The sequence below is a fragment of the Ursus arctos genome, unplaced genomic scaffold (genome assembly GCF_023065955.2).
Source record: "Ursus arctos isolate Adak ecotype North America unplaced genomic scaffold, UrsArc2.0 scaffold_23, whole genome shotgun sequence".
NCBI lineage: Eukaryota > Metazoa > Chordata > Mammalia > Carnivora > Ursidae > Ursus > Ursus arctos.
Window position 1 is genome coordinate 11,136,695 of NW_026622908.1, and position 20,897 is coordinate 11,157,591.

General features: G+C 41.4%; 1 protein-coding gene across 2 annotated transcripts in view; it reads left to right on the plus strand.

Moving 5' to 3' along the window:
- The window catches only part of NELL1 (neural EGFL like 1), an 818,389-nt gene that overhangs the window by 764,847 nt on the left and 32,645 nt on the right, over positions 1–20,897 (plus strand). Inside the window, exon 16 of one of the 2 annotated variants that reach the window (XM_057317500.1) lies at positions 10,467–10,607. The exons of the other annotated variant lie outside the window; for it this stretch is intronic. Within the exon in view, the coding sequence (XP_057173483.1) occupies positions 10,467–10,607 (141 nt within the window). The remainder of the gene's footprint in view (positions 1–10,466; positions 10,608–20,897) is intronic. 2 annotated transcript variants of the gene reach the window in all.

Consider the following 20,897-nt stretch of genomic DNA (forward strand, 5'->3'; position numbering starts at 1 on the left):
ATTACTTGATAATCACTTACTATCACTAGAAATATAAATCTAAGATGATGTCTCTGTTCTTGGGGAAATTTGCATTTGAGTGATGGACATAATCGGGGGATTACGGTGACAGAGCAAGATATGTGCTTAAATAGATGCGCACATATACACTGAGCCACTAGGGGAGGGAGGACCTGTGGGTCTGGAGGAGTTGGAGAAGGTGATACTGGCCGGGGTTTAAAGGATGCTTGTATACACCTCCTCTGCTTGGTCATGAGTGCTTGTATTTCTGGAACCGTATCTTCTGCATCTGCCACAGCACAAATAGCCTCTTTAGCATGTCATGTTTTCAGCTCAACAGATATTAGAGAATTGAAGAAATGCTGTATATTTGTGTAAATCTACCTTTCTTCGTTTGTCGACAAGATGATTTGATAGAGTAGTGACAGATACAATTTCTACCTAGTTCTGAACTTAGTTTTGCAGTTTGTTACCTGTGTGACCTAGGCTATAATGTGAGCTATTCGTAGCAGACACTTGGCACTGAGGATACAGAAATAAATACTGTAGGTTCCACTTTTAAGAATTCCCCATCATCTGTTGTTTCCTCTGCCACATCTTCAGATCTGTGCTGGATTAAACAAAATTTAAATGAATTCTGGGACTTGTTGGAGGAAGGAAAAAATGATATATATTTTTTGCTTGTTTCCTTTGGAATGAGTAACACATTGTGTGATGCAGCCAGGCTTTTGGTTTGCGAGGTGGCCTCTGTACATGCAGGGCAGGGAGAGGCAGAAGAAGGAAGCAAACCACTGCAGGTTAGTAGGAGGCAGGTATAATACACAAAGGAATTCAACGTACAAGGCTCGTCTTGAGAAGCTGCAAGATGAGCAGATCTCCACACCCATCTACCAGAATCTTCAAAGTTTATATAGAGGCCTTCACTGGGTTCAGTCATGTATGCTGTCCAGATGGTCTCAACAACACATTGCTTTCTGAAGGCTGTGTCCTTGAAAACAGCTCTGCCTGTGGGAACTGTGGGCAGAATGTATATTCCAAGTGTAGGGGAGGGGCTAAGGAGCCTCTGATTACCTGGGTCCAGCTTTCTGGTCAACCTGCAGTTATGTCCTGTCAATGACCTTCCCTAACACGGGCTCACTGTAATTCATGAGAATTCATTGAGAGAGTGTTGGATTCCATAATGAACTTGCTGAGACCAAGGCATCTGTCTTGTTTGTCTGTGGCAAGTGCTGACTGGGAGACACAAATCTCTGAGGACAAAGGCAGCCACGACCCATTTATAATTTTTAAAGTCCCCAAAATGTCACTGAAAAGTCTGTTTTCTGTATTTGGGTTTGTGGTGGTTGCTTTTAATGCTACTGTGACTGTGTAGAAGAAATGGCCAGTATTATGAACACAAAATATGAGCACCTCTCAACTGTAGTCTGGGTGCATATAAAAATGAAAATTTTGGCTTCAGTTGTAGACCTTACAGAACAAATGTGCAGCTTTGTTACCAGGTGCTGGTATGTGAGGAGTCCTGGTTATTCCCAGTGAGTTGCCAGAATCCGCTATAGGCAGTGCATCTCCCAGGCAAAGGACATCTCCACTACTTTTCTCATTTTTATTGCAAGCCAGGGAGGGATTCCCTGGTGTCTCTGGGGTATAACGGCTTCTCCAGAAGCTTTGGAAATCAGGGTTTTAGATAGAATTTGTTGCTGCTCCATTTCAGAGAGTTGTCTTTCAGCCTCACGTGGAGAAGCTGTCTCTGAAAATCAGTCTTCTCATTACACTTGTTTCTCTTGCTGACCTGTATTTAAAAATACTGAATTGATTCCATAAGCTAGGGCCAGCTCTTCCTATCTGTGAGACATAGTCTCAAGTTACCTATTTTAATTTTTGAAATTTTAAGTGATCCAAGTTGTGTCCCACAAAATCACACATCTGTAAAATTTCAAAAATTATAATATAGATGTTTAAAATTCATTTTCTGGGAATTTATAATACATGCACAGACAACCTGACTGCAATAGCTGAAGGCACCCCTGGGTCCTGTGGGCTTATTACATTTAGAAACCTAAGGGATGTGATTGGAGTCTGGGAAGATAGCTGAAGTAAGAGGACCCTAATCTCACCTTGTCTCATGGATACAACTAAATAACACATCAGCATAAATAACCCAAAAAAATGACCCAAAGACTGGCAGAACAAACATAACGAACAAAGGCAGAGACTAGGGCACATAGAAGAAGGTAGAAAGCATGGAGATACAGCTTGAGAGCAAAATGGACCTTAGCTGTCTGTGGTCCAGAGGGAGGATGGGTCTTTGAGAAGGATGAGAAACAGGCTGTCACACCAGGGAACCCATATGGGGAAGACATTTGGCTTTGACAGTGAAGGGGGCTGAATTTTGTGAGTTCTTACAAGTGGGACTTAAAGCCTGGAATTTTAAAAATCAGCAAGTTCCATTTTGGGATAGTCCAGAAGGCTTTAGCAGGCTGAGTCCCCACCCTTAAAGAGATAGTACAACAAAGAGCCAGCAGAGATATAGCATAGAAATAGCAGTAGGGACACACTGGAGGAAGAATGATTTACTCATCTCAGAGCCTGTCCCAAAGAAGCGGGGTTCACAGGGAGACCCCCTCCAGGAACAAAGGAGCTGGCATGTGCTATTTCACTCCCTTGCCCTTCAGCATAAACACAGGACCACGTGCAGGAACCAGGATGGCACCAACACTCACTACCCAACATGCTTACACCAAGACCTGCCCCTTGGGTGGATCTGCTCTTTCAGCTAAACCTTTCCTCAGTCCCAGCATTTCAGCTCCCAGAAGACATATACAGACATCACCAGTACCCCATCTCCTGACCAGCATCTTTTGCAGGGCTTCATTTCTGGCAGTGGTGGTGGCAGGTTGCATTTCTCAAGCAGACCAGTACATACCTTGTTAAAAATGTGCCCCACCAAGCCAGGGACTAGACACTGCCCATAACAGGAAAAAAGGGCCTCCATGGACAACTGGACTGAAGGAAAAGAGGCCAGGACTACAGCAAGGCACACACAACACACATTAGAGACACCCATGAAGCACCAGATCCTGAGGAACAAGGTACACTGCACTGCAGGGCACTGTAGGACCTCTTCTTCATAAGTCCATTACTATCAAGAAAAGATGTAGCTGACTTTCCTAACATACAGAAACAGATACAGAGAGTTAGACAAAATGAGAAGGCAGAGGAATATTTACCAATAAAATAATAGTACCAAACCACAGCAAGAGACCTAAGTGAAACAGAGATAAGTAATAATTAATATGCCTGATAGTTTAAAGTAATGATCATAAAGATACTCTTGGACTTGAGAAAAGAGTGGAGGATGTCAGTGAGACATTTAACAAAGAGACAAAAAAAGAACCAATCAGAGATAACACAATAAATGAAATTTGATAGTACAGTTGATGAAATAAATAGCAGGCTAATGGAATCAGAAGAATGAATTAATGATTTGGAAGACAGAGTAATGGAAAGTAATCAAGCTAAGCAAATGAGAGGGAAAAAATTATGCAAACTGAGAATAGCCTTAGTGAACTCAGTGACTCCATCAAGTGAAATAGCATTTGTACTATATGGATCTCAGAAGAAGAAGAGAAAGAAAGGGGGGCAGAAAATTTACTTGAAGAAATAATAGCTGAAAACTTCCCAAATCTGGGGAAGGAAACAGATATCCATATCCAGGAGGCACAGAGATCTCCCCAAAAAAATCAGCACAAAGACGTCCCCAGTAAGACACATAGTAATTAAAATGGCAAAACGTACTGATAAAGAAAAACTTTTAGAAGCAGCAAGAGAAAAGAAGTTACATACAAGGGAAATCCCATAAGTTTTTCAGCTGATTTTTCAGAGAAATTTTCCAAGCCAGAAGGGAGTGGCATGATATATTCAAAGTGCTAAAAGGGAAATATCTGCCAAGAATACCTGTCCAGCAAGGCTATCAATCAGAATAGAAGTAGAGTTTCTGATACAAAAACTAAGGAAAGACACCTGCAGATTGAAAGTTAGGGGATGGAGAACATTTATCATACAAATGGTTGGCGAAAGAAAGCAGGGATAGCAGTACTTCTATCAGGCAAAATAGACTTTAAAACAAAGACTATAACAAGTGACAAAGGACACTGTGTGATTTAAAAAAAGGGTCAATCCAACAAGAAAATAAACAATTGTAAATATTTAAACATGGGAGCACCCAAATACATAAAGCAGCTAATAACAAACATAAAGGAAGTAATCCACAGTAACACAATAATAGTAGTGGACTCTAATACCCCACCGACATTGATGGACAGATCATCCGAAGAGAAAACCAACAATGAAATAGTAGCTTTGAATGACACACTGGAACAGATGGTTTTAACAGATATATTCAGAACATTCCATTCCTAAAACAACAGAATGCACATTCTTTTAAAGTACACATGGAATATTCTCCAGAGTACATCACATATAAGGCCATGAAACAAGTCTCAACAAATTCAAAAAGACTGAAGTCATACTATGCATCTTTTCTGACCACACTGTTATGAAACTAGAATTCAAGCATAAGAAAAATTCTGGAAAGAGTACCACACTGAGATTAAACAGTATGCTACTGAACAGTGAATGGGTCAACTAGAAAATAAAAAAAGAAATTAACAAATACATGGAAACAAATGAAAATGAAAACACCACGGTCCACACTCTTTAGGATGCAGCAAAAGCAGTTCTGAGAGGGAAGTTTATAGCAATACCTGAAGAAACAAGAAAAATCCCAAATAAAAAAAAATCTAACTTTGTACATAAAGGAGCTAGAAAAAAAAAGAACAAACAAAACCTAAAACTAGCAGAAGAAAGGAAATAAAGATTAGAGCAGAAATAAATGAAGAAGAAACTGAAAAACAGTAGAACAAATCAATGAAGCCAGGAGCTGGTTCTTTGAAAGGATCAACAAAATTGATAAACCTCTGGCCAGACTCATCCAGAAAGAGAGAGAGAGGGGGACCCAGATAAATAAAATCACAATGAAAAAGGAGCAATACCACCCCACCCCACAGGTATATAAACCATTATAAGAGAATATTATGAAAAATTATATTCCAACAAATTGGACAACCTAGAAGAAATGTCTAAGTTCCTAGAAATGTATAATCTAACAAAACAGAAGCAGGAAGAAATAGAAAATTTGAACAGGCCAAATACCAGCAATGAAATTGAATCAATAATTTAAAAAACTGCCAACAAACAAAAGTCCAGGACCAGACGGCTGAACAGGTGAATTCTACCAAACATTTAAAGAAGAGTTAATACCTATTCTTCTCAAATGATTCCTAAAAATAGAAGGGGAAGGAAAGCTGCCAAATTCATTCTATGAGGCCAATATCACCCTGATATGAAAACCAGATAAAGTCAAAACAATAAGAGAACTATAGGCCAATATCACTGATGAACAGAGGTGCAAAAATTCTCAACAAAATACTAGAAAACCAAATCCAACAATACATTTAAAAAAAAATCATTCACCATGATCAAGTGAGATTTATTCCTGGGATGCAAGTCCAGTTGAACATTTGCAAATCAATGTGATACATCACATCAATAAGAGAAAGGATAACCACAAGGTCATTTCAATAGATGCAGAAAAAGCAGTTGATGAAGTACAACATCCATTCAGGATAAAAACCCTCAACAGAGTAAGTTTAGAGGGAACAAACCTCAACATAATAAAGGCCTTGTATGTAAAACCCACAACAAACATCATACTCAATGGGAAAAATTGAGAGCCTTTCCCCTAAGGTAAGGATCAAGAGAGGATGTCCATTCTCACCACTTTTATTCAGTATAGTACTGGAAATCTCAGTGACAGCAATTAGACAACAAAAAGAAATAAAAGGCCTCCACATAGTAAGGAAGAAGTAAAACTTCCACTATTTGCAGATGACATGATTCTCTATATGGAAAACCCTAAAGACTCGACCATAGAACTACTCGAACTGATAAATGAATTCACTAAAGTTGCAGGGTACAAAATTAGAGTACACAAATCTCTTGCATTCCTATTTACTAATAATGAAACAGCAGACAATGAAATGAGGAAAACAACCCCATTTACAGTTGCACCAAAAATAATATCTAGGAATAAACTTGTTCAATGAGGTGAAAGACTTAACTCTGAAAACTGTAGAACACTGATGAAAAAAAGTGAAGACGACACAAACAAATGGAAAGGTATCTCATGCTCACGGATTAGAAGAAAAAATATTGTTAAAAATGTCTATACTACCCAAAGTAACCTGTAGATTTAAAGGGGTCCCTACCAAAATACCAATAGCATTTTTCACAGAACTGGAACAAACAATCCTAACATTTGTATGGAACCACAAAAGACCAAAATAGCCAAAGCAATCTTTAAAAAGAAAAGTGGGTGCCTGGGTGGCACAGTCAGTTAAGCATATAACCCTTGATTTCAGCTCAGGTCATGATCTTAGGGTCATGAGATCAAGCCCCACGCTGGGCTCCACACTCAGTGCAGAGTCTGCTTGAGTTTCTCTCTCCCTCTCCCTTTGCTCCTCCCCTCCATGCACTCTCTAAAATAAATGTCTTTAAAAAAAGAAAAGAAAATCAAAACTGGGAGGTATCACAATTGCAGAATTCAAATTGTATTACAAAGCTGCAGTAGTCAAAACAGTGTGGCACTGGCATAAAAACAGACACGTAGATCAATGGAACAGAAAAGAAAACCGAGAAATGAACCCACACTATATGGTCAATTAATTTTTGACAAAGGTGGAAAGAATATACAATGGGAGAATCTCTTCAACAAATGTTGCTGGAAACTACATGGAAAAGAATGAAAGTGGACAACTTTTTTACACCATGCACAAAAATAAACTCAAAGTGGATTAAGAACCTAAATGTGAAACTTGAAAATCCTAGAAATGAACAGAGGCATTAATATCTCTGATATTGACCATAGCAACATTTTTCTAGATATGTCTCCTGAGATAAGGGAGTTAAAAGCAAAAATAAACTATTGTGACCACTTCAAAATAAAAGTTTCTGCACAACGAAGGAAACAATCAACAAAACTGAAAGGGCACCTATGGAATGGGAGAAGGTATTTGCAAATGACATATCCAATAAAGGGTTAGTATCTAATATGTATAAAGAAATGATACAGGGGCACCTGGGTGACAGTCCGTTAAGCATCTGCCTTCAGCTCAGGTCATGATCCCAGGGTCCTGGGATCAAGCCCCACATAGGGCTCCCTGCACAGTGGGGAGTCTGCTTCTCTCTCTCCCTCTGCTGCTCCCTCTGCTTGTGTTTTCTCTCACTGTCTGTCAAATAGATAAATAAAATCTTAAAAAAAAAACCTGATACAACTCAACACCCAAAACACAATCCAATTAAAAAATAGGCAAAAGACACGAATAGACATTTCTCCAAAGAAGACATACAAATGACAAATGAAAGACTCATGATGAGATGCTCATATCACTCATCATCAGGGAAATGCAAATTAAAACCATAATGAAATATCACCTCACACCTGTCTGAGTGGCTCAAATCAAAAACACAAGAAACAAGTATTGGTGAGGATGTGCAGACGAAGGAACCCTAATGCACTATTGGTGGGAATGCAAAGTGGTGCAGCCACTGTGGAAAACACTATGGAGATGCCCCAAAAAGTTAAAAATAGAACTACCCTCTGATCCAGTAATCACTGTACTGGGTATTTACCCCCAAAACACAAAAGCACTAATTTGAAGGGTGTATGTGTCCCTTGCATATACCCCTATGTTTATTGCAGCATTATTTACTATAGTCAGATGTTGGAAATAGCCCAAGTATATGACGGATGAGTGGACAAAGAATATATATATATATAAATGATAAAAACCCTCAACAAAGTAAGTTTAGAGGGCACACACATACACACACATATATACATATATGGGATATTATTCAGCCATAGGATGAAATCTTGCCATATGCAATGACATGGTTGGAGCTAGAGAGTATAATGCTAAGCAAAATAAGTCTGTCAGAGAAAGACAAATACCATATGATCTCACTCATATATGGAATTTAAGAAACATAACAGATGAGTAAGCAAAAAAATAGACAAACCAAGAAACAGATTCTTATCTATAGAAAATAAACTGATGGTTATTAGAGGGGATGTGGGGGGGGGCGGGTTAAATAAGTGATAGGGATTAAATAGAATACTTATCCTAATGAGTACTGAGTCATGTATAGAATTGTTGAATCACTCTATTGTACACATGAAACTAATATGTTGTATATTAATGATACTGAAATTAAAATTAAACATTTAAAAATTAAAATCTTAATTTAAAAAACCCTAAGGGATGCTATGTGTTAAAGAATTATATGGGCTGAATGATAATAAGTCGTAAAGGAAGAAACCACAATGAGATACCACCTTACACCAGTTAGAATGTCTAAAATTATCAAGACAGGGAACGACAAATGTTGGTGAGGATGTGGAGAAAGGGGAACCCCCTTACACCGTGGGTGGGAATTCAAGCTGGTACAGCCACACTGCAAAACAGTATGGAGGTTCCTCAGACATCAAAAGTCGAATTACCCTGCGACCCAGCAATTGCACTACTAGGTATTTATCCCAAAGATACAGATGTAGTGAAAAGAAGGGACACGTGCACTCCAATGTTCACAGCAACAATGTCCACAATAGCCAAACTGTGGAAGGAGCTGAGGTGTCCTTCAATAGCTGAATGGATAAAGATGTGGTTCATATATACAATGGAATATTAGTCATCAGAAAGGATGAATACCCACCATTTGCCTCGACATGGATGGAACTGGAGAGTATTATGCTAAGTGAAGTAAGTCAAGCAGAGAAAGACAATTATCATACGGTTTCACTCATCTTTGAAATATAAGGAATAGCACGGAGGACCATAGGGGAAGGGAAGGAAAACCGAATGGGAAGAAATCAGAGAGGGAGACAAACCATGAGAGACTCTGGACTCCGGGAAATGAACTGAAGGTTATAGAAGGGAGGGGGATGGGAGGAAGGGGTAACTGGGTGATGGGTATTAAGGGGAGGGCACGTGATGTGATGAGCTCTGGGTGTTATATGCAACTAGTGAATCGTTGAACACTACATCAGAAACTACTGATGTACTATATGTTGGCTAACTGAACATGAAAAAAAAAGAAAAAATAAGAAGATGGCAGTTGGCAGGAAAAAAACGGAAGGGAGGGAGGAAGGAAGGAAGAAAATTTTAAAAAGCTGGATTTGCCCAGTATAAAGAGCTACACTTTTTCTCTCCTTACTTGGCTGGAATGCCATGAGATGAGACTGACGGGTTGCAAACTACATTCACCGCCCTGTGCACAGCTTAGGACATGTCAAGGTAATAGAACAACTGGTAGCTGATTGCCCCTGAGCCAATGACTACAGCAGGGCACTGCTGAAAAAGACTCCAAATGTGTTTTATTCATTATGTGTTATATCCCAATATTAATTAGATTCCTATTTGTTGAAGACTGGCATAGTTCAGATATTTCCAGGAGAAGAAGAAAAAGATTTGTAGCCAACAATGGCTATATTCCAAGAACCAATTACATGGAGAGATTCTCTAAGAATGAGCTGACCCTGGCATAACATTTGACAGCTTGTCTTCCTGCAGTGGTGTCAACTGCTTCAGCTCAGAGGCAGGCCTTTGGGCTAGAGAATCTAAGCCTGATCTAGGCATTTGCTTATGCTAAAGAGTCAGATCCTAGAGCAAACAAAGCCCGGAATGTGACCTTTCATCAGAAACAACTGAAGACTGAGGTTCTCTGATTGCCCATCATAAATCAAGTCCTTAAGCTTGGAAAGAATTAGAACAGTAGTTCCCCAACTATGCTCCCCAAAATGGTCTCACAGGACTAATCCACCCCTCAGCCAAATACATTTGGGAAACAGTGCATATTATTCTCCTCCCTAAGTTTTGCAGGGCGTATGATAAGTCTCTTTGATAGTGCAGTATAAAGAAACCAGTTCAGCACACTCTTCAACCCAGTTTCCCAAGCTTATTCATTCATAGAGGTTATCAAAGAATAGCAAATAATATCTGGAATTACTATTTTGGAAACAGTGAATCCAAAAAAGTTCCTGTATACTCAATACCAAAAGTGTGCCAGACATCAGTTTACTCTTTGGTTAGGCAGAAGCCAACACATTTGTAGTTAGAATGTCTTCCTGACCGTCAGCTCTCGTTTGTTATTCAGTATATGAGAACCCAGCTTTCCATTGGTTTGGATTCTGGAAAAAAATGGGATTTGATTCTTCCTGTAACTTCCATTTCAGGTGACTAACCACTTTTAACTGATCTGTTGACATGAGCATGGTTTAGGTGTTCACTGAAAGGTTAGTGTCAAAAGAAATTAATGTCCTGGTGGGCTTGTGTTTTTCTCTGAGGCAGATATTGATGAATGCACAGAGGGAATCATTGAGTGCCACAACCATTCCCGCTGCGTTAACCTGCCAGGGTGGTACCACTGTGAGTGCAGAAGCGGTTTCCATGACGATGGGACCTATTCACTGTCCGGGGAGTCCTGTGTTGGTAAGCAGCTTTTAGCCATGCCCTCCATCCTTCTGGCCCTTTGCAGGAGGGGCAGTCTGCTTTGGCACTCTCGTCAGTTCCCAGTGTTAAAATATGACCCCTCACGGGCTAAACTCATCAGTTTTCAAATTTCCTCCCTCAACAATTCAAGCAGGAGGCCAGGGATTATGCAGCGTGGGGTTTTCGGATTTTTATATGGAAACTGGGGCAGTCAGAGTTTCAAAGCCTTGGTCTGTGTGCTATGGTTTCTGGTTCTTTTGAAGTAAAACCATGTTGGCTTGCTAAAATTTTTAACAGTTTGAGAAACAAGTGGGAGAAGAAATACTGGTGGACTGAGAAAGTTAAGGTTAAATACCAACCTTTGTACGGAAAAAGGCAAAGCACCTCTTTGAGTCTTTGTCGGTGAAAGGGTAAAAATGGGATAATAATATATGTGTGTTGCTAGGATTAAATGGGATGCCACACATTTAGAGATTGTAAGCTTTCCGTTGTTGGCGCAAACGTAATAGAGGTACATTAACCTTATTATTGTTATTACCACCATCATCCTTACAAAGTCTCCTTTAATCACTGTTCTGCTTGAGGTTCTGTTAAATGCTGAACATAGGAAGCTAGCAGGTGGAGTTTTTTACCTTTAAGACCCTACAGCTTTCATGACATCCAAACAACTGATCAAACCTGGCATTGTTTCCATGAGAAGCTTAGCCAATGCACTTACATCATGTTCTGTGAACTCAACTAAATTCTTCATGCAGGTTTGGACAGACCTATAGGGCAAGCCTTCTGACCTTGCGTTCAGACTGCTGAATTAGAAAATGGGAATGTGATTTTGAAAATTCATTGTCTCTGCTCATTGCATATATATATATTTTCTGAAGGTTGCTACTGAGATCCACCTAGTGTTTTTCCAACATCCCCCTTAGGTTGTTTTAAAGTAAAGATAAATCAGGGAACAGTGGGCACACAGCATGAACTGTCCACCACTCCTGTTGAGAAGCATGCAGTATAGTTGTTAAAAGCATGGATCCTGGGGCGCCTGGGTGGCACAGCGGTTAATCGTCTGCCTTCGGCTCAGGGCGTGATCCCGGCGTTACGGGATCGAGTCCCACATCAGGCTCTTCTGCTATGAGCCTGCTTCTTCCTCTCCCACTCCCCCTGCTTGTGTTCCCTCTCTCACTGGCTGTCTCTCTCTGTCGAATAAATAAATAAAATCTTTAAAAAAAAATAAAAATAAAAATAAAAGCATGGATCCTGGAGCTAAACTCCCTGCTGTCAAATTCCAGTTCTTTCATTTCTAAATAGGTTCCCTGTGGCAAGATCTTATCTAGACCATACCTCACTTATCCATCTGTAAAATGGAACTGTTGCTATCTAGGTCATATGAGCGTTGTGAGAATTAATTGAATTGACACCTGTTAATGTTCAGTAAATGTTATCATTATCTTCAGTGTCCCTGCATATTCAGCACTCTGCCCTATCCATCGTTTCTTTTATTCTTTTTGTTTGTTTATTTTAGGGAGAGAGAGTGTGTGAGCTGGGAGGGTAGGGGGTGGGATGGGGGGCGGTGCAGAGGGAGAGAGTTTCAAGCAGACTGAGCTCGGAGCCCCACTTGGGGCTGGATCTCATGACCCTGAGATCATGACCTGAGCGTAAACCAAGAGTCGGTCAGATGCTTAACTGACTGAGCCACCAAGGCACCCCTCTTTTATTCTTTAAATAATGATTTGTAACCATAGGGACAGGTTTGCAGTTATCCTGGGTCTTCAGATACTTCCTTTACAAATGGCCAAGAAGCTCTGTAGGTGTGCAGCTCAGTGTAAACAGATGTTACATGAATAGGAATACATAGAATGGCAGTTGTGATTGAGGAATGGACATAGAATATTGGCCTTATGTGGTATTACATTGTGGCACTAAAAATAAAAATCTCATTTTTAAACACTGTATTTGATCTCATTAAATGGGTGACTCAGCTTTTTATTGCATGAAGGATCTTAGAGATTACCTCGTTAAACCAATTTTATAACTGCCTGGACCCGCCATGCTCTCGTACTCTTAGATGCCTTTGCCCATGCTGTCCCCTCTGGCTGGAATGGAACAGAACTCTGAATCAAAGATGACCCTCTCTTTTCCTTGATCATCCTGATTCACATGGGAATTTCTGATCTTTTTCCTAATTTCGGCTCATGTTCCACCAGGCCCCCACGAGGCATTTTTGGATGTTTTCATAGGAGTCATCACTCCTGTCCTCTGCTAACTCCAATTTTCTCCTGCTGTATGTTTCTCTGGCTTGTACCATGGAAACTTGTACCGCTGTACAGTTCATCTGCTCTCCAACTAGACTGTGAGTGTGAAATGGACTTTATTCTTCTGTCTCTCCAATAAGACCCTTTGGTAGTTGCTGTTTAGTCAATGAGAAAAATGCAACCACTTCATTGGCTTGATAAAGAAATTCAGTCTCAGAAAGGGTGACAGCTTGTTCCCAGCCATATAGTTGGTTTGATACGAGTTGAGACTCAAGCCAAAGTCAAGGGTGACTCTGCATCCCAAGTATCTGGTGCAGTTTCCGTTTACCTGTTCTGATGTAATTATCCACAGCACCCTGCCACTCTCATAAATGTCCCCCTTTGGATGAAAGATGTCCTGGTCACCTCACCTGCAGATATTTCTCTGCCATGTGGAGTGGTCTGCCTGGGAGATCGAATTTGCTGCCCTCTGTGAAGAAGGACTGTCTTCTTCCATGAACGGGTCCCTGGTCTGCACAGGAAAACTATAGCAAATTGGATTCTTTGGCAAGACAATAGAGTTGTTTTTATTAGTGGCATTTTTAATTAGAGTAATTGTTAATCCGAATGCCCCTTCATTTCCACACTTTTGGAGATATCTTTGTGAATGGGTCTTAATAAGAATAGAAATCTGGCCATTCTCCAGTTTTTCTTTGGTAGTTGAGAGCACTCTTAGTTCAGAATATTTCATGGTGCAACAGATATATATGTCACATCATGTCATTTTCTTATGACAGTGCCTTCTAATGCCTTCCCATTGAAGGAAAATAAAATTCTGACTTCTTCATGTGGCCTTCAAGGCTTTAGGTGATATTGCCTCTACCTGCTCCTTGGACTTCACTCCTACAGATGCTCACCTTTTTAATCTTTTCATGCCTTGAACATGGCAATGAATTCACCCCATTTCGGAGCTTTTGCCTTTGCTGTTCTGTCTGGAACACCCAAGGCCTGTCTTGTTACAATGCCTATCTTCTTTCTTTATATAAATATCTCAGCCCAAATGCCACTCTCTGCCCATTGTATCTGAAGTAGTCTTTTTCTGGTGACTTCATTATATCACTCTCTTTTAGAACTTTGGTAGCATTTTTAAATTCTCAATTTACTGGATGTGTCTGTGTGTGTAATTGTCTCCAGCCACAGGGTACAGATTGAGGACAGAGACCTTGTTTAGGTTTTGCTACGGTACTCTCAGCCCCTAGAGCACTGTGGGCACAAGCAGGGCATTTAATGCTTATATGTCGAATGTTTGAAGGACTAGATAATCACACCATATCAGGTCAGATTTATTTTCTCCCTGGTTTGACCTAACTAGTTGTGTGTGTGCAATGATTATAACATAAGATGTTAAGTATCACAAAATCATGTGAGTCTTTACTTCAGGAAAAAAATTATCGAGAACAGTCGTCACACCAGCACTGTGTTAAGTTTTCTGGGAATGTGGATATGAATCAGATAAGATCTCTCTTCTTGAGGGATTTATGACCTGAAATATTCTGAATCATAAAAATGCACCATCATGGCACTGAAAATCATCACATCAGAATAAGCCCTAAATAACATCATCTAATGCTTACATATAAAGAAATAGCAGCTGAAAGAATCTTTAAAATTCAAAGGTTTTTTAGCAACATGTAGTCAGCTATGCTTTTTCCCAGAATAGTAGTGGGAATGGCATATGTCAGAATCCAAAATGTGGCAGTTGAGGACAATTGCATGCCACCCTGTGCCAATTTCTCTTACATGAGAATAGTAACACCTGCTTTGTTGACTTCATTAATGACTATAAGCCTCAAATGTTACTGATGTCCTAAAAAAACAGCACACATGCGGGATTTACTAGTTCATGAGAAAAATGGTTACGATTTGCCTCTTGCTCCTAAAGATCATATTATTGAAAATGACTAGTATTCGGTAGAGGCAGACAGAATCAGCATTACTGAGAAGTTTAACAGATTGAGTGTCTGTCTGTCTGCCTCTTCCTCATATGTTTGTGTGTTTTCATAATTCCAGGAGAGATGTGCACACAAAAATTTGCCGACTCGTATTTGCAGACAGGATGACAGTGATTACCTACAGCTGTTACCATAGAGTGCAGGGCACTCTGGGTTGGGATGTGGGAGTTTGAGTTGGTGATTCTCAGTGGTAACATAGAAGTTATGAGCAGTCGCTTTTTTTATCTAGACATAGTTATCTGGGTCATCTAGAAATGAGGCCTAATGTATAATTAACAGTGGCATATGTCAAGAGCAGGAGTTCACATATTTTGAAAAGGAGATTCAAACTCCCTCAACTTCCCTCTGTCTCCATGATCTTGCTCCTGCAAATGAGACTTTATTTTCCTCTGCTCCCTCTCGTACTGTGCATGGATAGATCCACAAGCCTGCTCAGATCGTTCTTCCACCTTCTTAGACCCTGGATTTTCTTTCCTCTACTTTTCACTTGTGTGCTTTTCCCTGACCATCCCTCTGTCCGCATTTCCAGATGTCAAAATCCTGATGAACTTCTTAAGTCAGTGATTCCTTTTTTTTCCCAAGATTTTATTTATTTATTTATTTGAGAGAGAGAGAGAGAGCACGCGTGCGCACAAGTGAGCCAGAGAGGCAGAGGGAGAGGGACAAACAGACTCTCTGCTGAGTAGGGAACCCGACAGAGGGGTGGATCCCAGGACCCTGGGATCATGACCTGAGTCAAAGGCAGATGCTTAACTGACTGAGCCACCCAGGCACCCCTAAACCAGTGATTCTCAAACCTGTTTTGCGGTAGATTCACCTAAGTAGCTTTTTAAAAATACTTATGGTGGGCCAGGACACTCTGGAGATTCTGACTCATTGACTTCTTGTGGGACTTAGAGGTCATTGTTTAAAAAAAACAAAAAGTCTCTAAACGATTAGAAAGAATATTGAATTATTGTAGAAAACCACTGTCATAGATTTTCTCCAATAATAATAATAATAATAATAATAATAATAACAATCCCCATAGCCATTTATTTACACCTCTCTTATGGAACTTGCCAAATCAGGCTTGTCTTCTTCATCAGTCCTTTATAGCCTGCAGTACAGTTGAGGTGTTTTGATTTCCTTTTTACATCTGTGCTGAATTAAATTGTATTGGTCAAACACTTGTTATTGAACAGAATTTTCAAACCCCATTAAAACTCGTTTTGTCAACGGAGCACCCTGACGGATGACAGACGGCTGTTCTTAGGGAGCACGGCCCCTAGGCCTCTATTCCTGCTGCCCCCACAGGACCTGGTTATGTGCGGCGGGTCCCCGGACCCCGGAGTCTGCTCTCTGATCCCTGGAAACAACCCAGCGAGGATTTACTTGTCCGAACAGCTGCTGAAACTGTCATCAACTTGCAAAGCAACATCAAACAGCCAAAAAAGGTGCAGTTGGAATCCCTTGGGAAGATTTCACATTTAACTGTCTGGTAGGTCAGGACTGATTGAGATAGTCTGAGAATGGTGTGTCTTCTGCTATCACTGCCCAGGGCCTGGTTCTCCTAGGAGTGGAGATAAAAAGGGCTAGGACCTGGAGACGCTCCTGGAGGGGCTAAGAGTCACGATGGCTTAGCGGGTGACAGTGTGATACGAGGGGAGGCAGTTTTCAAGTGTACGTAGGGCTGGAATCGGATCCCAACTCGGCCGCTTCCTAGCTGAGCGGCATTTCGCCAGATATTTAACCTCTCTAAGCCTTGGTTCCCTTGGCATACAAGGATTAAAATAATACCTGCTGGTGGAATTTTTTGTAATATAAGTGTTCTCATATGCAAATATCCTGGCAAGGAGTAGATCATAATAGTCAACATTTAACCTCACTTCACCTCCAATCCCTCACCTGTCAAATGAAGACGGCAACAGTAATACTAATAAGAGCTAACATTTATTGAGCGCTTACTTGGCACCAGACACCGCTCTAAGCAATTTACAGAAGTGCCATCCTCCTCAATTGCTGTGGAGTCATGGCGAGGATTAAATAAGCTAACATGGGGGAAAGCACGCAGCCCTTGCGTTTTCAGTGCTCGGTAGCTGTTAGCCGTTATCGCGACGCGAACACCCACACTGTGTGCCAGACCCGGGCCGGGGAGTCGCAGGCATCACCTCATCCAGTTCTCACAAGTGCCATGGGAGCAAGGCCTCTCACTATGACCATGTTAAAGATGAGGGAAATAGGGGCCCCTGGGTGGCTCAGTCGTTAAGCGTCTGCCTTCAGCTCAGGGCGTGATCCCAGGGTCCTGGGATCGAGCCCCACATCGGGTTCCCTGCTGAGGGCCTGCTTCTTCCTCTCCCACTCCCTCTGCTTGTGTTCCCTCTCTCGCTGGCTGTCTCTCTCTCTGTCAAATAAATAAATAAAATCTTTTAAAAAATAAAATAAAATAAAATAAAATAAAGATGAGGGAAATAAGGTCCCAGGATTAAGATAACTGTCCCAAATTCCACAGCTGAGATATGCACAAAGAGACCATAATGCGGATCTGTTTGATCGCAAAGCTTCTGCTTTTCCGATGTTAGCACTGAGATGCTTTCTGGAGAGAAGGAGGCCGGCTGTGAGCCCGCGGTTGAAGGAGGTGTTTTAAGCAGGGCAGCTGGAAGTCAAGGAGACACAGCAAAGAGAGAGTGAGTGAGACCCAGACCAGATGGACAATTGTTTCATTCTGTCTGAATCAAGAGCACTGGTGAATTATTTTATCCAGTGGATGCACGGTCTGTGTCTTGGTGTTTAAGACAGAGGCATACACCCCAGTCTTGGGACACCTGGTGGATTTTCTGTCTTTGCAAACAATAAAGAACCCACCATGCACCCCCATACAGAAAGTATTTTCTTTTTTTTCCTTTTTTTTTTTTTTAGATTTTATTTATTTATTTGTCAGAGACAGAGAGCACACGCAGGGGGAGGGGCAGAGGGAGAGGGAGAAGCAGGCTCCCTACAGAGCAGGGAGCCCGATGTGGGACTCGATCCCAGGACCCTGGGATCATGACCTGAGCTGAAGGCAGCCGCTCAACTGACTGAGCCACCCAGGTGTCCCCAGAAAGTATTTTCAGTTAAAAGGCCCCTCACCCTTCCTTGATAATATTCAGTGAGGTCCCATTAACTTCAAAATTGATATTTGTTGCCGAAGAACTTCAGAAACTTCAGATTTGGTTTTCCGCCAAGAAATAGATTCTCTGTTATTGAAGAGCCTTCCCAAAGGCAGATGCCACCTGGCCATGGAGCTGTTTACATTGCTTTATGCTTCTAACTAGAAACAGTAGGAAGTATATTGGAGTGTGGTTTGGGGACTCAGCGGACCTCAGCTGCATGGCACACAGCTGACGCACGTCACTAATAGGGCCCAGATGGACAGAGCAGTCACGGACAGCACCCGGGTATGGAATGGATATGAAGAAGGAACAGGAGAGGCAGGAGACAGGGTGGAGAGGTTAAGAACACTTGCCAGTCTCAAATAGATGTGATATTCTGGGTCCCTGAGAATGGCCTGACAGTGGACGTTAACACACAGTTGGAGTTGTTAAATCAGGTGAGAAGGGAGTCCCACCAGATCCTCAGGAAGCTTCCTGCTCCCTTTTCAAGTCCAGCCACACATACATACTTAAGACCGGAGCTGATCAGCCCAGAAGGTAAATTGAATATGTTCTGGGGACTTCTCAAGGAAGGCAAACGCGCCTCCTCGGTTTTGGTGACAAATACTTCGCAAAATGACGTCAGACTAGAACTCCTTGCACCAAATTCAGGTATGAACCCGAGGTTCGTCGGTCCCCGTCAGCCTGTCTGTGCGGACACGACAGACCAGGGACTGTGCTCCCCTTGAGTGTGAAACTGAAACCAGACATTTCAGGGAACTACCCTCACAGGATCGCAAACTAACTATAGGGTCCATTCTGTAAGCCACCTGGGCCCCGTTTAGTATCTTTTCAGTGACAGTGTTCACACACCTTCCTCAAGGCACCTGCAGTCAGCCGGAGAGAAGAGGAAACAACTCTGGGCCGTGCTTTGAGGCAGGGCTTAGTGGATGGGGAATCGGGGAACCTCAGTTCTCGTCCATGCGAAGATCATATGGGCAAAAAGGAAGAGGAGGCAAATCAGAAAGCTATTGAAAGAAACAAGCAAAGAAAACCCTCTATAAGCATACGAATGTTGTTATAAGTTTTCTCTCCATAAAAATTAGCCTGCAGTGGTCTTAGCACCGAGATGGGCGGGGTGGAGGGTGCAGAAATTCCTTATCTTAGGGACTATCCTTTTTGCATCCCACAGGCACTTTGAAACACCAAGTGGAAGGTGAAAATCAACGTACATGAAACAACCAATAGCATTCTGAAACAGGTTATAAGCAACCACAAAATGATGTGGTCAACGCTATAAGATAGGTAATTAGGGAAGAGAATGATCAGAGGGAATCAAGGAATGGTCATCGCAACCACGTGGGGATGATTACACTTGAAGGGCGCGAGGGTTTGGGTGTATTATTAGTAGCTAACTTGATTACTTCATGTTCTAGGCAATTTTCTAAGAGCTTTACGTTTCCTAACTCATTTCATCCTCGAAACAACTCCGTCAGGTAAATATGGATATAATCTCAGAATAGACTTTCTGTCTATGATTTTCTTTTTTACTGTGGTCATTAAAAATGCAGATCATTCCATGCTACTGTCCTCTAATTGAGTGATCTCCTAAAGCCTTATTGGGGTATTGCTGGTTTGTCCCTAAGCTACGTGGCCCCGGTCTTTATATTTTTGATGAACATATTTCTCTTTGGAATGGGTATTTTTGTCTCCTTTTCCTATTGCTCGCCTAACTTCTAGCTTATTATATGGCATAATAGACACACTGAGGCACACAGAGATGGTCAATAAATCATTCATGATCACACAGCTGTTTATTGGTAGAGTTCTTTTTCCAGAAAGCATTAACATCTTTTCTAAGAACCGTGTACATGTATTAATATTTTTATCAAGCAACAAAATGTTGCTTTGTGGCCTGCTAAAGTCTTGCTGCGCGAATGGTAATATAAAAGCCATAGTTTTATTTATCAAATGCCAACCGTGTGCCATTTGACCTTCAAAACCCTTTATGAAATAGGCAGCAAATGAGGGGAAATACATCAGGTAGCGTGGCCGTGTGTGAAATGGCCCATGTTCTTCTTACTCTCCCAAATGCCTCGGTCACTTGTGTATTAATTGAAGATGACTTATGAAAGAATTACATTAAGGGACGATTAATCAGATAATCATGTCATTTTCTACTTCATTGTAAGCTCACAGATACATCAAGCCCCCGATTTTTAAATGTTGTTTATTTTACACGTGTGGACAGAAGAAACTAAGAGTTTACTCCCTGCTGGTGTATTCCAGGGATCATCACACAGCTCAACAAGAGAGAGAGCTAGGTGGTGGCCATCTGAGAAGTCACCTGAGTACATCACCATGCTTCTCTGCTGAGCGGTGGCCCCACGGCTATGGGAACTTCTCATATTGCAGTGTGATGTCCAGTTGGGGCAGTCATGCGGGATCAGAAGCTCATGAGTCAAAATGGCAGGCATACCTTGAAGACCTATAGCAGCGTCTGTGAACAAGCTGGCTCAAACTCTGTGCAGCAGCTGAGGCCCGAGTGGTTTGCTCTGTCCTGTCCCCAGCTGCATTGAACTAAGGAAGCATGACTGTGCTTTGTAGGCCCTATATTTTTTTACGGGGTTCTGGGTTTTACCTTGCATAAAGAGAGAAATAACAAAGTGATTTTGACTGATTGAAGCTCTCCCTCCCACCCCCCGTGCAGTTGGCCACAGTGGTTAAAACCCAACTGGGGCAAGACTTGGAGCAGAACATTTAGCAAAGTCTAGATCTAGACACTAATGCTGGGATATTTTTCAAAGAAGTGTTTTATTAGCAAATATATTTGGGAAATTCTAAATGAGATATAATTAACCTGGTTTTATTAACTGCAGGACTTGTCAGAGCCTTTGCTATGTACATTGTTAGTGTTCTGAATTTATTTGGCCTTAAAACCTT